Raw genomic sequence first — 16,405 nt, forward strand, 5'->3', positions numbered from 1 at the left:
AATAAAGCATATTACTCTACCACTGGTATTTGAGTACTCTTTTTTCCACCTTGTTTCACATTTATGTGTTTACTCCGGTATATATATATATATATATATATATATATATAGTGTTTCAACCACAGGATGGAAGTCAGTGTAGCAAGTGACTGACTCTACCAAAATAATATATATATATATATTATATATATATGTATGTATGTGTATATATATATATATAATATATATATATATATATATATATATATATATATATATATATATATATGTATGCATGTATGTATATGCTTATGTCTTATAGCTGTCAAGTATATGTCTGTACAGAAATGTTAATGTGTATTGTAGATATAGTTTATATGTATATATACACGCACATGCATGTATGTGCATGGATGTATATAGATGTGAGTATATATGAATGTCTTAATTATCATTCATTTTTGTTTTGTTTTTCTTTATTGTGTGTGTTTTTGCTGCTCTGTGACTTCCCTTTCATTCGTTATGATATGCTTTGATCCGGACAACCTTCTTTCAGCTGACCACTTTGTCCCCTTTTTTGCCCGTGTTCTTGCCAGCATGTTCACCTTTCACCAATTTTCTCCCAGTCTTTCACCCTTGCATTCTCATTTAGTTGAATGCTTTATTCGTGTGTGGCACCCTCCCTCTTTGAGTTACTCCTTCCTACTTTTCTTCCTCTCTCTCTCTCTCTTTGCTAGAATGTTTCATTATTTGCTTGTGACCCCCTGAATGTAAAATATGTTGTCCTCTCCTCAACCATTTTTTCAGCTATTTTTTTTATGTCCAACCGTTGCCTATTTTATTTTAGTTGTTCGTATCAATCAGTAAAATGGTTTGCTGTGATATTACAGACAGCTCAAAAAATAACATTTCTTCATTTTTTTGTTTTTAATTTTGTTTTGTATCTATTAAAAATTACATTTTTTTTTAATGAAATTTATATTGGGATTCAATACACACACATACACATGCATGCACACACACAGAGTGGAACCTTGGTTAGCGAATTTTAATTCATTCTTGAAAGGGTGTTTATTGCCCGAAATATTTGTAAACTAAAACTACTTTTCCCCCTCATCAGAAACTCAAGAGAAGCGACAGCAAATTTGAGCTGGGATGTCCACTTAGCAAAAGCTAGACAACAACTGGTGATTCCCTGCTGGTAACTCTCAGTTTGTTGCCAACTGTTGTTGCTAGGTTGTATGTTCATTACTCGAGACACCATCTGTCACCTGAGATGTTTAGGTTTTGAAAAATTGTTTGCTAACCAATTTGTTCATGATGAGAGGTGGTCATAAACTGAGGCTCCATTGTGTGCGCATATGTATATGTGTGTGTATATATATATATATATATATATATATGCACACACACCATTAATAAATCATAAATCCAAAAGAGACACTCACTCTAAATTGTAGAGTAACTAGATAAAGATAGTTATGGCCAGTTTATGTGATGACCCAGTGTTTCTTGTCCATAAATCTCTAATGGCCTGGTGGCCTCATAATCATCATCATTTAATGTCCATTTTCCATGCTGGCATGAGTTAGATGGTTTGCCTGGAACTGGTCACAGAGAGAGAGGGAGAGAGAGAAATAAAGAAAGAAAGAGAGAGAGAGAGAGTAAAAAAAAGTTTTTTTCCCCCCCACATAAATTGAAGTATAAAGTAGAGAAGTGAAAATGAACTTCAAGTCTTTAAGAAGATTTATTTACATTAGCTCAACTTGTTTTACAATTTCATGGTTTTCAAAAGTAGTCTCAGATAGCTCTACGGTTTATATCATTGTTCCATGTCCCTCCACCTCAAACTACTTTTTGAATTGTAAAATGAAATTGTGAAAACAGTTACGATATTGTAAATAAATATTCTTAAAAACTCCAGGTGTGTTTTCAACTTCATGTCTTTGTACACATGCACACACACTGAAAGAGTACATTAAAATTGCATTGGGCAGTGGAAAATTCAACATTTTAGACTAAGTCCTCCTTCAAGGAAAAGCTGATAGGCGCGAAGTTCAGAAGGACAGTAGAGTTTTACATCCTTTATATTTAAGAGACTGTCTGCAACTTTTTCTTGAAGGAGGGCTCTGTCCAAAATGTCGGATTTTTCATTCCTCACAATAATTTCACTGTATTCTTTCTGTTCATTTTTTCTAATAATACAAGCCTTGTGATGGAGATCACCACCAGTCTCTTTTGATTGTGTTTTATTTTTTATATTTATCCTCATCAAGGTTTAACGTCTGTTTTTACATGCTGGCATGGGTTGGATGGCTTGACAGGAACTGGGAAGGCCAGGGGCCACACCAGGTCCCATAGTCTGCTTTGGTTTAGTTTCTACAACTGGAACCCCCTTGAGTTTATTCTCAGAACTGGTCTTCATCTGAAGACTGCTTTCAGCAATTGTCTTAAAACATAACTGAATATTTAATATGAAAATTTAAACTTGGTTAAGTATTTGCTCCTTCCTGCCCTAGCATTTAACCATTTAGTCCTTCAGTACAAGCTAGATACTGCTATTTATATACAGAACACACACACATCCACACACACTGACAAATAGCTTAATATTCTCAATGGCAATTGAATTACTTTGGTGTCGGTTCCTCTTTAATAATGCATTAATTCTTATTGTGTTCAAACTTCTTTTTTTTATGGCTAAACTAATTATATTTTCATGTGTCTAATAATAATATCAATAACGATAGTAATTACCAATTAATAATTGACCATGGCAGCAGTAGTGATAATAATAATAGTAATAATAAGCTATTTACCTGCAGTCTTTTTATTGTTGTCTGTAATCTTTTGTGTTATTTACCATTGCTGTTTGTTTGTTTGTTTGTTTGTTGAGCGAAGCGGTCTTTGTCCCATTAGTGAGAGAAGTCCGAAACGTGACCCTTTGCTATTCGTAAGACCCGCAGAAGAGAAAGCAGGTCAACCCCCGACACCGAGAGCATCGATGGATGGATGAATGCGCATCCAGGCTCAGCGGTTGCGTAGGAAATCGGGGACAAGAAACAGGAAGAAAGAGGGAGAGAAAGTTGGAGCGAAAGAGTACAACAGGGGTCAACACCACTCCCTGCCGAAACCTCATGGAGCTTTAGGTGTTTTCACTCAATAAACACACACAACGCCCGGTCTGGGAATCGAAACCGTGATCCTCTGACTGTGAGTCCGCTGCCCTAACCACTGGGCCATTGCGCCTCCACTACCGTTGCTGTTGCTGCTGCTGTTTAAGGGTCCATTTTGGTCGTTGGCAAAAATCTAATGAAATGAGAGGTATAAAAAGTTTGGCTAATTAAACAATGAAGAAAGCCAACTGGAAGTTTTTGACTGTGTCCCTTAAATCTGGGACTACTGGAGAACGAATTAGGAACTTGTAAATAAGTCCCGTTAACTCTAGGGCCACTGAACTAGCAACTGGGGGTTTGTGATCCAGTCCCTTAACTCTGTGGTTGCTGGACTAGTTAGTAGCTGGGAGTCTATGATTTAGTCCCTTAACTCTAGGGCCACTGGACTAGCAGCTGGGGGTTTGTATCTGAGACCAGGCTCCTTAACCCTTTTGATACCAACCCACCAGACTGCCCCTTGTCCTATGGTACAAACTCCATGTGTTAAAGCGATCTTAAAGCCTTCCATCAGGAATTTTTTGTAAATTTAATTTCCAAACACCATCTTAATTAATAACAAGCTTATTTTATTAAATTCTTCATTATTTTCGAAATTAATTCAAACAAATGAAGTGCATTTCAACAGAAAATATGGTAACAAAAGGATTATTATTATTATCATCATCATCATCATCATCATCATTACTGTGGTGATGATGATGTTAGCAAGCTGGCTGAAGCATTAGAATGTTGGAAAAATAAAAAAAAAAGCCCTTGCAATGTTTGTTCTAGTTCTTTACATTGTGAGTTCAAATCCTGCCTGGTTCAACTTTGCATTTTATCTTTTTAGAGTCTATAAAATAAACCACCAGTCATCGTTTCTGTCATCATCGTTATTTTTCAATTCTGTCTTCCATGCTGCCACAGATTGGATGGTTTGACAGAATGTGGCAAGCCAGGGGACCGTGCCAAGCCCTAGTATCTCCTTTGACTTGGTTTCTATGGCTGGATGCCCTTCCTGACACCAACTAATTTCCAGAGTGTACCAGGGGCTTTTCTTATGGTACCAACTCTAGAGAGATTGAATTGTCTTCAAGACAGGACCATATGTACCCCACAGCCCTACACTTTCTTTAACTGATTTACCAATCATTTTACAGGGTGTACTGGGTGCTTTTGTCTTGGTACCAAACATGTTCCAAGCCTTGGCTTAAATGTCTTTTGTATCATAACCAGTAAATAAAAAGGGATCTTCTTCAGAAAAGCATAAAAGACAAAGGCACCCAGTACGCTCTGTAAAATGATTAGTATGTGGGGTACATATGGTCCTGTCTTGAAGACAATTCAATCTCTCTAGAGTTGGTACCATAAGAAAATTAGTGAGTGGCTGAGTATTCCACAGACACTTGTGTACCCTTTTGTATAATTTTCTGGCAAAAACCACATGACACTGTGCAATGCAAGGCCGGACCTTTAATTTCCAGATACGACCCCTCTAATGTGATTCACCTAACTTCCATCTACCCTAATTCATTCACAAGGCTTAGATAAAAACCAAAGCTGTTGCAAATGTCGTGTGCCCAAGATGCCACACTGCAGAACTGAACCTAGGACCTCATGGTAGCAAAACAAACTTCTTAACCATTTAGCCATTTAGCTGTGTCCATAGAAACCAGTTTAAGACAACTAAATAGACCGGTCCTCTGTTATGTTTGGTTAATGTGTATTTAGGTTAATGTTTAACAAATAGTTACTATTATTCAAAATAATGAAAGATGAATATCTCGTTATGTGTCAATGTTTGAGGCAGTAATTAGCTTTTGAGCATCAGCTGTTGTATGAAGTATTATTCCATTGAACCAATCATTAGTTTGAGATGATGTTTGGTATTTACTTTACTGCTGAGTTGACATTAGAACTGGTTCCTTCTGCTTTGCTTTTGATTTATAAGTTAGAAATTGATTTAAAAAAATTTTTTTATTCGTGATGTCAGTCAACGTAGACAGATGTTTCTCTGTCTTAGGAAAACATTAGCATAAAACTTGTTCTATCTTTAGTATAAAACTTGTTCTAGCTTTAGTATAAAATTTGTTCTAGCTTTAGTAAATTCACAAGTTCTGCAGACACTTGTTGGTCTTGTTTCCTATAAATCTTGTTTAGTGTCTGGTCAGAAGGTGCCTGACCTCTTGGTTAGAGTGCAGCAGTTACGATCGTTGACCAGGTGGAGTGATTCTTGGACAGGGCAGCACCTGAGCAAAACACATCATTCCATGTTGCTCCAGTCCACTCAGCTATAAAGGAGCACCCCTGTGAGAGACTGGCTTCCCATCCAGGGGAATGTTGTGATCTTGCAAATGGGGTAATTAGCCAGGTGAGTCTTAGGACTCAACAGAGAACTGCCCAATAATGTCAAGTAAACCCACAAGCAGGAGAGAGGCTTGTAGGTCTTGTTTCCTATACACCTTTTTCCATCTCTAGTAAACCCACAAGGAATACAGATCCTTTTTTTTAATATTGTTCCCTTAACCTTGGACCTACTCATGCCAGCATGGAAAACAGGCATTAAATGATGATGATGATTATCTTGTTATGGCTCTTCCACCATTTATTCTTTGTGTTCTTCTAAAGGCACAAATATAATAATAATAATAATAATAATGATAGGTTCTACCATAGGCACAAGGTCTAAAATTTCTTTGAAGAGAGGCAATCATTATAACGTTGACCCAAGTATTCCACTGGTACTTTATTTTGTAAACCCTGGAGGAATGAACAGCAAAGTTCACCTCAGTAGCATTTGTATTCAGAACATAAAAAAAGCCAGAAGGAATTACTGCAAGTCTTTTTATCCAGTGGCAAGGTGGCAGAATCATTAGAACATCGGTAAAAAAAATGCTTTGTGGTGTTTGTTCCAGACATTTACATTCTGGGTTCAAATTCCATTGAAGTCAACTTTGTCTTTTATCCTTTGAGGGTAAAAAAAAAAGCATGTACCTGTCACGTACTGGAGTTGATATATTCAACTTAGCTACTCCCCTAAAATGATTTGCCTTGTTCCAAAATTATTATTATTAATATTTATTATTATTATTATTATTATTATTAATTTTATTAGTATTATTTTTATTATTCTGGGCAAAATGTTTAGCAGCATCTTGTCTGTCTTTACATTCTGAGTTCAAATCCTGCCAAGATCAACTTTGCCTTTCATCATTTAGCTGTCACTAGAATAAGTACCAATTATGTACTGGGGGTTTTAATCAACTTACCCCTCGCCCCCAAACACTGGGCTTTTGCCAAAATTAAGCCATTATTATTATTATTATTATTATTATTGAGTGAGAGAGCAGTGCATGCCATCAAAGTGACACTAGGGTAAAATATACGAAGCCCAGTATACCCATCATGACTACCCGTCTGATAAGGGTTCACTAGGCACATGCATCACAACCATATGTGCGCGACATGGTGATCTCATAATCAAGATAAACAGCACATGACCTTGCAGGTGGGGCCCAGTTAGAATATTCTTCTGGTCGAGCAGCCCATCCCGCTCAAAAGGTCCATGAATAAGGGTTGTTTAAGGATGTTGAACAAAGCACCCATATTTCCAGAGGTGATTTATTCAAACCCCAAAGTATCCCTCTCAACACATGGCTATGATGCTGCCCTATTATTATTATTATTATTATTATTATTATTATTATTATTACTATTATTGATTGTATAGGAAATAAAATGTTGTAAATAAATATTCTTTAGGTTGAGTTTTCGAAAACTGACGTGTCTAATATTTAAATCATATCGAAGGATAATTTTCCTTTTTTTAGGCTGTTGAAAACATGGACGAGAAATTGTCTTCATTAAAAGAGTCTTTGAAAGAGAAAGATGATTTGAACACCAAACTAAAGGCCCTTGCTGTGAAAAGCAAAAAACAGGTGGAAGAGTTAAAGCACCAGGTATGTGAATGAAAACCATAATTTCTGTTGAATAAGTTCTGGTACAGGTAAGAAGTTTGATTCCAAACTACACGGTTTAGAGGAGAAGCTGTCCAAAATGTTGAAGAATTTTAAGACAGTGGATCCCCAAATATTGTCTTCTTGAATATGTTGCTCTCTCTTAGACTTAGGAATTCCAAGAGAACATTATTTAGCTGATATATTGTTACTGAGACGTATTTCTAGATAAAGAGGAGACGAGTTTTCTTTAAGTTTAGGAAAGAATGGTTTCTGAAGGTTATAGTGTGTGGATGTTGTAGAGGTAGTAGTAGTAGTTAGTGGTGAATTAACACTGTATTGTTATGAGTCCTGTTGTGTTACAGTGTACAGTGTGTAACACTGGCAGAAACGTTAGCACGCCGGGCGAAATGCTTAGCGGTGTTTCGTCTGCCGCTATGATCTGAGTTCAAATTCCGCCGAGGTCGACTTTGCCTTTCATTCTTTCGGGGTCGATAAATTAAGTACCAGTTACGCACTGGGGGTCGATGTAATCGACTTAATCCGTTTGTGTGTCCTTGTTTGTCCCCTCTGTGTTTAGCCCCTTGCGGGTAGTAAAGAAATAAGTAACGTGTGTGTGTGGGGAAATAATGTAGTAGATAGTCTTATGGACTTATCAGTCTATTCTATGCCATTTTGAGTAAATTTTCAGTTAGGTTATACTTTGCTGATGATGCAAAAATAAGGCAGAAACATGTCTAGCCCCATAGAATTTAAACTGGCCATATCTGACCAAAATATTTTACCCGTTTTATGTTCATAGCAGCTAGATCCAGCCTCTCACACCTAGCCTACAATGTCATATTAAAAAAAATTTAGTCACATCATTGAAATATTGCAAGACAAAGCATGATTAATTCAAAATAATGTGAATAAGTAAGGATTACATTTGACAGAATAATCTGGATGCTAAAGGGCTAGAGGTGTCTTTCCTGTAGAAGATACGAGCACAATGTGGCCCTCAGTCCATACATGTTCTACTTTAGTTAACTTTACTGCTTGTAACGTCATTACAAGAACAACAGCAACAACATAAAAAAAGAAAGAATGTCTTGGGTTGTCCGGAAAGTTTGTGCCGATTTATAGTAGCTTACCTGTCGAATTATTTTAGAACATGGTTGAGTCCATGAAATAGGATTTGACTACACCTCCATTTAGAGCACAGTTTAAGCTATCTTTTCGGGGAAGAAGGTTTATGTTCCTATAACCTGTGTTAATTCTGTAACCCTTTAAAATGGAAGATAAGAGAGTTCATTTTCGGCACTTGATGCTTTGGGAACCAGACAAAAATTGCTGCAGCTTGGCTGGGATGTGTTATCCCACCCTCCATATTCACCAGATATTGCTCCTTTGGATTTCCACTTATTCAGATCTCTGCAGAATAGTCTTGATGGTAAAAATTTCAATTCCTTGGATGATATAAAAAGATACCTTGATGAATTCTTTGCCATGAAACCATCTCAATTCTGGGAAGAGGGTATTTTCAAGTTAAAGATGGAGACGCATTGTGTAACAAAATGGTTCATATTTGGTTGATTAAAAATGTAATGCCAAGTATTTATTGACCTTTTTCTTTCGTTTAAAAATCAGCACAAACTTTCCGGACAACCCAATAGTTAAATATTTTCATTGATATTTTTTTTTTTTTCCGGTGAATTTACAGATGGAAAAGTTGAAAGAAGAGAAACTAGCCATGGAGAAGAAAATGAAGGTTTCTTATGAAAAGCTGTGTCGAGTTGAGAACCAAAATATCGAGTCTGGGATACTTTCCACAAATTATGCAGTAAGTTTCTGTGTTTAGCAACATAGTATATTGTTTTTTTCTTTTTTTTATTATATATATATTTTTATCTCTTGTGATGCAACAGGAGACCTTGGAAGTACATAGTTGCTGGCCCTCAATTTAAACATGGGTTTTGTCGCTTGACAAGCTGCAAGAGGTCCTCCCTAATGCCAATAGCATGCAATAAGCACAACTACATCCTATAAAGTGTTTGGTGTTAGGAAGGGCATCCAGTCATTGAAATCATGCCAGAGCAGACACTGGAGCACAAAGCAGTCCTTGGGCCCATCAGATTCTGTCAAACTGTCCAACCCATTCCAGGATGGAGCACAGATGTTCAGTGATGATTATGATACTTCAGTTCACTTCATATTCTTGCTTGATGAGGCTGGGGTCATCTCAGGTTAGTGGTCCCAAAAATGTCACCATGTTGAGCTGACCAGGTCCACCAATGCTCTCTGCTGGCGGTCCCATGCTGTTGAGCGTCTGGAGATCTTCCCCAATCACTCCCAGCCATCTGGTGTGGGACCTGCCATGAGGCCTCTTCTAGCCCACAAATGCTGTGTCCAATGACAGTAAAGCCCTGATAGGATGATATAGTGGGAGACATACCAGCGCATGCGACAATGATGATGATGATAAGGATGAAATTATGAGGTTTTCTTCTCTTCAGTTTTCACATAATTGTATACATATATATTGAGAGGGCCTGACGATTACAGTCCCTATCAGTCTATATATGTATACAATTATGTGATTTTAGCTCTTATTTCTAGCAATGTAGGTATATCTAATACCGTAGTCACATTTAGTAATGGTTATATATATGTGTGTTAGTGTATTTATATATATATATATATATAGTTGGAATTTATTGAAAAACAAAAGATGAAGACAGGTGTATGAACAACAAACAGGTGTATTAGTTTGATGCTTGGGAAAGTGAGATAGTCTTTTACATTTCAAGCCTGTACTCCTTTCAACTGAAAGGTATTTGAGGAAATAAAACAGAGAATAAAAAAAGCTTATGGATTCAGTGATCAATCACATATATATATCATCATCATCATCATCATCATCATCATTTAGCATCCGTTTTCCATGCTAGCATGGGTTGGACGGTTCTACTGGGGTCTGTGAAGCCAGAAGGCTTCATCAGGCCCAGTCAAATCTGGCAGTGTTTCTACGGCTGGATGCCCTTCCTAACGCCAACCACTCCATGAGTGTAGTGGGTGCTTTTTACATGCCACCCGCACTGGTGCCAGACAGAGCTGGCAAACGGCCACGAACGGATGGTGCTTTTTATGTGCCACCGGCACGAGGGCCAGGCGAGGCTGGCAACGGACACGAAACGGGGCGGTGCTGGCAACGGTCACGAAACGGAAAGTTCTCTTACATGCCACCGGCACTGGTAACACATCTGCAATTTCCATTGATCGATTTCGATTCTGATCCTCACTTGCCTCAATGGGTCTTCACAAGCAGAGTTTCGACATGCCACCGGCACTGGTAGCACATCCGCAATTTCCATTGATCGATTTCGATTCTGATCCTCACTTGCCTCAACACGTCTTCACAAGTAGAGTTTTGTGTCCCAAGAAGGGAAGGTATGCATACGTAGGCTGGCTCCATCCCATGTAGAAGGCCACGGGTTGTGGACTCACTTGTCCTGCCGGGTCTTCTCGCACACAGCACACTTCCAGAGGTCTCGGTCTCTATATATATATATATATATATATACACACACACACACACATTACACGTGCACACACATTCACAAATACACATATACATATACACATACAATCATGCATACATACATATGAACATACTCATATAAGTAAATACATGCACACACACACATATGCATATATACATACATATAATCATTGATGCATTACATCCTCCATTCATCTTCCCACCCTCATACAACTACACACACACTGCATTACAGCCATTCCTTCATACACACACACACACCAAAACATACACACACACACCAAGACATACACACACACACCAAGACATACACACACACACACCAAGACATACACACACACACACCAAGACATACACACACACACACCAAGACATACACACACATGCCAAGATATACACGCACACGCCAAGACACACACACACACACACAATTCAGGTCCTTTCTTCATATATCCTTGTTTAATTAATTAATTAATTGTCTCCAAACAGGAACCTTGTGCAATATCGAACCATTTGTGTCTTCTCTGAATTTGTTTCCTCACAACAATTCGTCTGACGTATTTACAGTAAAAATCCTCATCGATGAAATTGTCTGCTATCAATAATAAATTAACAGGAGTGCATCAATTAATGAGTTGATGGATTAATTAAGCAAAGTGAATGATTCTTGAGACAAGAAGAGACGACCTACTTATTGATTTGGCTGAGTGTGTATGTGTGCACACGTGATGTGTGTGCATGCATGTGTGTATGTGTGTGTGTGTGTGTGGTGTTTTGGTTTGGTCACTGGACAGCTTTGGTCAAAAGTAATCCAGCCATGGTCGTCCTTTTGTTTGTGTCGTTTGGAGACATAATCTCTTTAGATTTACATTTTACCTAATATGTCCTTAGAGTTACATTATTTGATGTGTCCTTCTTTTTCAGGTATCAGTGGTTGTAATTTGAGTAAAATTTGGTTGTTATTTCCGGGAAGTAGGGTGACCACTTTTGTTGACTTATGTATGGACAATATTGGTGGCATGGAGAAGGGAGGCTGGTATGCATGGATGACTAATGGTCTTCCATAAACATCCCTTCCTGGACTTGTGCCTTAGAGGGTAACATTCTAGGTGTAATCCCATGGTCATTCATGACTGAAGGGGTCTTTACCCTGTATCATGTGAAGGTGCATAGCTCAATGGTTAGAGCGTCGGGCTTGCGATCATGAGGATGTGAATTTGATTCTCGGACTGGGCTGTTATGTTATGTTCTTGAGCAAGACACTTTATTTTCACATTGCCCCAGTTCATTCAGCTGTAGAAATGAGTTGCAAAGTCACTGGTGCCAAGCTGTATCGGCCCCTTTGCCTTTCCCTTGGATAACATCTGTGGCATGAGGAGGGGAGGCTGGTATGCATGACAACTATTGGTCTTCCATAAACAAACTTATCTGGACTTATGCCTCGGATGGGAACTTTCTAGATGCAATCTCATGGTCATTCCTGACCGAAAGGGGTCTTTACCCTGTTTACCAGTTCAAATATGTTTGGGGTATATTGGAACCTACAAGATAGCCTTTGATTCTGTTTTGACTCGGAGAAAAATTCTTGCTGTAGATAAATGGTTTTGCTGTATTTTGGTTATTTTGTTTCAAGAATATTTGAACTGCAAATAATTTTGTATTTCTACACGTCACTGATTAGCTCTGCCACCTTGAAACAGGTGTAGTTTCCAAATTTTCCATAACATGTCAGATGTGGATCATGTTGGCTCTGTACAAATGTTATCATCTGTGCTGGTGGAACCAACACGGGAGCCCTGGTGGCAGAAGCTGGCAACTGACTCATTGGACTCCGACGAAAGTGTAAGATCGCTCCCACCAACATTTTCATCATCCTGCCAAGGTTCATACCCAGAATTGAACCCATGGTATTATAACTGGACCCAATGTCCTAACCACTTGGCCACTTCACACTCACACACACATACACACACACACACACACACACACACACACACACACACACACACACACACACACACATTAATTGCTGAGTTTGTGATTTAGACATTCTTTTCTTGTTTCCATAGGTTGAAAATAGTTCCAAGGTAATTAGGGCGATTATTTTTCTTCCTTTTGGCTTTTTTTTTTGTTCCAGCAATGTGGGATTTAGGAATACAATGACATTGTCTTGTTTCCTTTGGGTTTCACTAAACTGGTTGTGGTGGGCTTTTCATGTCACATTTCATAAAGACTCAGATCTCTGTCTGTTTTGCTTTGCGTCTTAATAACATACTTCTGGTTGTCTGTCTCTCTTTCTCTCTCCGTCTCTATCCCTCCTTCCATATTCTTTCTCATTATCTCTCTCCCTCTCTTTCTCTATCTCCCTCTCTTTATCTCTCTCCCTCTCCTTATCTCTCTCCCTCTCTTTATCTCTCTCCCTCTCTTTATGTCTCTCCCTCTCTTTATGTCTCTCCCTCTCTTTCTCTATCTCCCTCTCTTTATCTCTCTCCCTCTCTTTATGTTTCTCCCTCTCTTTCTCTATCACCCTCTCTTTCTCTATCTCCCTCCATCTCTCTATCTCTCTCTATCTCCCTCCCTCCCTCTCTTTCTCTCTCTCCCTCTCTCTCTTTCTCTCTCTCCCTCCCTCTCTCTCTCCCTCTCTTTCTCTCTCTCCCTCCCTCTCTCTCTCCCTCTCTTTTTCTATCTACCTCCCTCTCTCTCCCTCTCCCTCTCTACCTCTTCTCCCTCTCTACCTCTTCTCTCTCTCTACCTCTTCTCCCTCTCTTTCTCTATCGGGACAGACGCAACCAGGTTATCTGCCCACCTACTTAACATTCAATGACCATAATGCTTATGCTTACAACATTGATAACACTAGCTCCTATCTCCAGTAGGGGCAACAATCTTAACATTCCTGAATGCTTTAATGTTGTCAGGTTAGAAGAGAGAACAGATGAAGTATGCCTAAAAAACGAACACCACAACAACCCTCTTCTTTTCAGGTGCTGAATAACATCCCTCCTCCCCAAACCTCACACTGAAAGGTAGGTCTAGTGAGATTGTAGAAATGCTTGAAAGGAGACAGGTTGATGTATGCTGCGTACAAGAGGTAAGATGGAGAGGAGCTTCAGCTAGGGTCCTCACAGGCAAGGCACATAGGTATAAAGTCTTCTGGCAAGGTAACATGGATGGTGTAAGGGGTGTAGGCATACTCCTTGCAGAGAAATGGGTGGATAAGGTCATAGAGGTTGTTAGGGTATGCGATAGAGTGCTTAAGCTCAGTGGCCATGGTATTGGCACATGAAACGATGAGGGAACCAGGTTACTGAAGTTCTGTGATGCATGTAACCTTTTAATCTGCAACACTAACTTCAGGAAGCCAGACAGCCACCTTATAACCTATCAATTAGGGGACTCCACTAGCCAGATTGATTTCATCCTCACCAAACAGCGGGATGCAGGGTTGCTCTTAAATACAAAGACCCTCCCGGGTGAAGAATGTATCCCCCAGCATGGGCTAGTCATTAGTGACTTTAAGCTCGAGGCCGGAAGGATATCAATAAGTAAACCAATCCAAAAAAGAAGGATTTGGAAACTAAAGAACCCTTCACATGGTCAGAGATTTAGGGACATCCTCATCAAGAAATTTCAGGAGAGGGAGGAGGAGCTACAGACATCGGACATAAAAGGTATCTGGAAATTCCTACAGTACAGCTTGATGAGTGCCACAGACTAAGTCTGTGGATGGTGCAAAGTCCCTTCCAAACCTAGAGTTACATGGTGGTGGAATAGTACAGTAGACAAGGCCGTTAGGGCAAAGAAACAGGCCTGGAAAACCTGGAAGGATGTGGGTAGCAGCGAACGGTACCAGGTAGCCAAAAGGGAGGCCGGGTGGCAGGTATACATAGCCAAGGGCGAAGCAGAAAAGAAGTTTGCCAATGTCCAGCGACATGAGGACCAAAGAACTGAGGTATTTCGGATTGCTAGACAGTGTGTGAGAGAAAATTGTGATGTTACAGGAGAGAAATGTGTCCGCATGGATGATGGTGCACTTACTTTTAATGATTCTGGAAAGAAAGAGGCTTGGAGAAGACATTAGGAAAGACTGCTGGATGTAGAGAATGAATGGGAGGAGGAGAGCCTGCCAAATGTTGAGCCAGTAGAAGGGCCAGCTATCCAAATAGACAGTTCCCTGGTAGATAAAGCATTTAAAGGTATGAAGCCAGGAAGAGCCCCCGGCCCATCTGGAATCACTGCTGAGATGCTTAAAACATCTGGTGGTGTGGGCTATGGCCTAGTAACCCGCATTGTAAACCAGGTGGTACATGATGGAGTCATGCCTAATGACTGGCGTAGCAGCATCATAGTCAACTGCTACAAGAGTAAAGGTGATGCTCTAGATAGAAATAACTACAGGGGTATCAAACTGCTGGATCAAGGTCATGGAGAGGGTCATAGCCCATCTCATTAGGGAGAGAGTCTGCTTAGATGAGATGCAGTTCAGTTTTGTGCTGGGTAGAAGCACCACTGAAAATTAAAAAAATGGGTCAGATGTGGGGCTCTGACTCATCTGGAAGGACAGTAAATACCTCTGAAGAAGAAATTAAAATTTGGAAAATTTTAATTTGGCTTATTTGTAATCTCCGACATGTAAAACCTAGGAATCCAAAGAAATTTTTTTCCCCCAAAAATGCATTTTTGAAGGTGAGGTGCGAAATTGCATTGGCCCCACACAGATTAGAAGCAGCACAAGTTCCCATGTAAATATTCTGGGAATAAAAGCAATGTTGACTATTTTTTTGTGATTATCTTTTTTTTAGTGTCTGCAGCAGGAATATGACAAGCTGCATGATAATTGGGAAGACGAGAAGAAGAAATGTCAGAAGCTCGAGAAAGACTTGCAGCAGATTGTGTCCGAGCTGACGGATCTCAAATTGAAGCATATCAGCTTGAAAGAGGACAAGGATAAGGTCAACCAGCAGTTGGAGGCCACGTCGGCTGAGAATAAGGTAAGACATGGAAATGACTTTCAAGTTCTTCATCATCGTTATCATCATCATCATAGCCATCGACTTCATCGCCGTTGTCGTCACAGTCATTGTTATTACATCATAACCATCATCATTAGCATCACCGTAACTATCATCATTGTCATCACCACCACCATCATTACCACCTATAATCATGTCCATTGTTGTTGGTGGTGGCACTGGTGGCACCAGCCTAGTGACGCCACCACGACCCATTGTCATCATCATCATCATCGATGGAAGGATGTGATGAAAAAGGTGGGTGCTAGTAACCCAGCTTAATCATCGAGGAAAGGAAAAGCGAGCTGCTGGGCTTATAGGCTGCTGGGTTCTTTTTTTTTCTTTTTTTATATTCTTCATTTCTTCTGTTTATGATTTTTATTAAAAAAAAACCCAGTTCCAGTGAAAAATTTTTCAAATTAATTATTTCATTAAATTATATATAAGTAAATTTTTATTATAATCTGGCCCTTGTGCCGGTAGCATGTAAAAGCACCCACTGCACTCTCAGAGTGGTTGGTGTTAGGAAGGGCATCCAGCTGTAGAAACTTTGCCAGATCAAGATTGGAGCCTGGTGCAGTCATCTGGTTTGCCAGTCCTCAGTCAAAATCGTCCAACCCATGCTAGCATGGAAAGCGGATGTTAAACAATGATGATGATGATGATGATGATTTGAACTCATCCAACATTTTGTATTTGTCTGTCTTGTAAAGTCCCCATTCTATGTTCCGATCCTATGTGATCCTAATAATGATTTCATCA

At 39.3% G+C, this 16,405-nt stretch overlaps 1 protein-coding gene across 5 annotated transcripts in view; it reads left to right on the plus strand.

The window, feature by feature from the left end:
• The window catches only part of LOC115222011 (GRIP and coiled-coil domain-containing protein 2), a 133,471-nt gene that overhangs the window by 73,419 nt on the left and 43,647 nt on the right, over positions 1 to 16,405 (plus strand). For 4 of the 5 annotated variants that reach the window (XM_036511341.1, XM_029792123.2, XM_029792124.2 and 1 more), the window contains 4 exons: positions 6,965 to 7,093; positions 8,793 to 8,912; positions 12,701 to 12,718; positions 15,434 to 15,622. In XM_036511341.1, the coding sequence (XP_036367234.1) occupies positions 6,965 to 7,093; positions 8,793 to 8,912; positions 12,701 to 12,718; positions 15,434 to 15,622 (456 nt within the window). The remainder of the gene's footprint in view (positions 1 to 6,964; positions 7,094 to 8,792; positions 8,913 to 12,700; positions 12,719 to 15,433; positions 15,623 to 16,405) is intronic. The other variant, XM_036511343.1, reaches the window with a different exon arrangement.

The sequence above is a fragment of the Octopus sinensis genome, linkage group LG19, assembly GCF_006345805.1.
Source record: "Octopus sinensis linkage group LG19, ASM634580v1, whole genome shotgun sequence".
Taxonomy (NCBI): domain Eukaryota; kingdom Metazoa; phylum Mollusca; class Cephalopoda; order Octopoda; family Octopodidae; genus Octopus; species Octopus sinensis.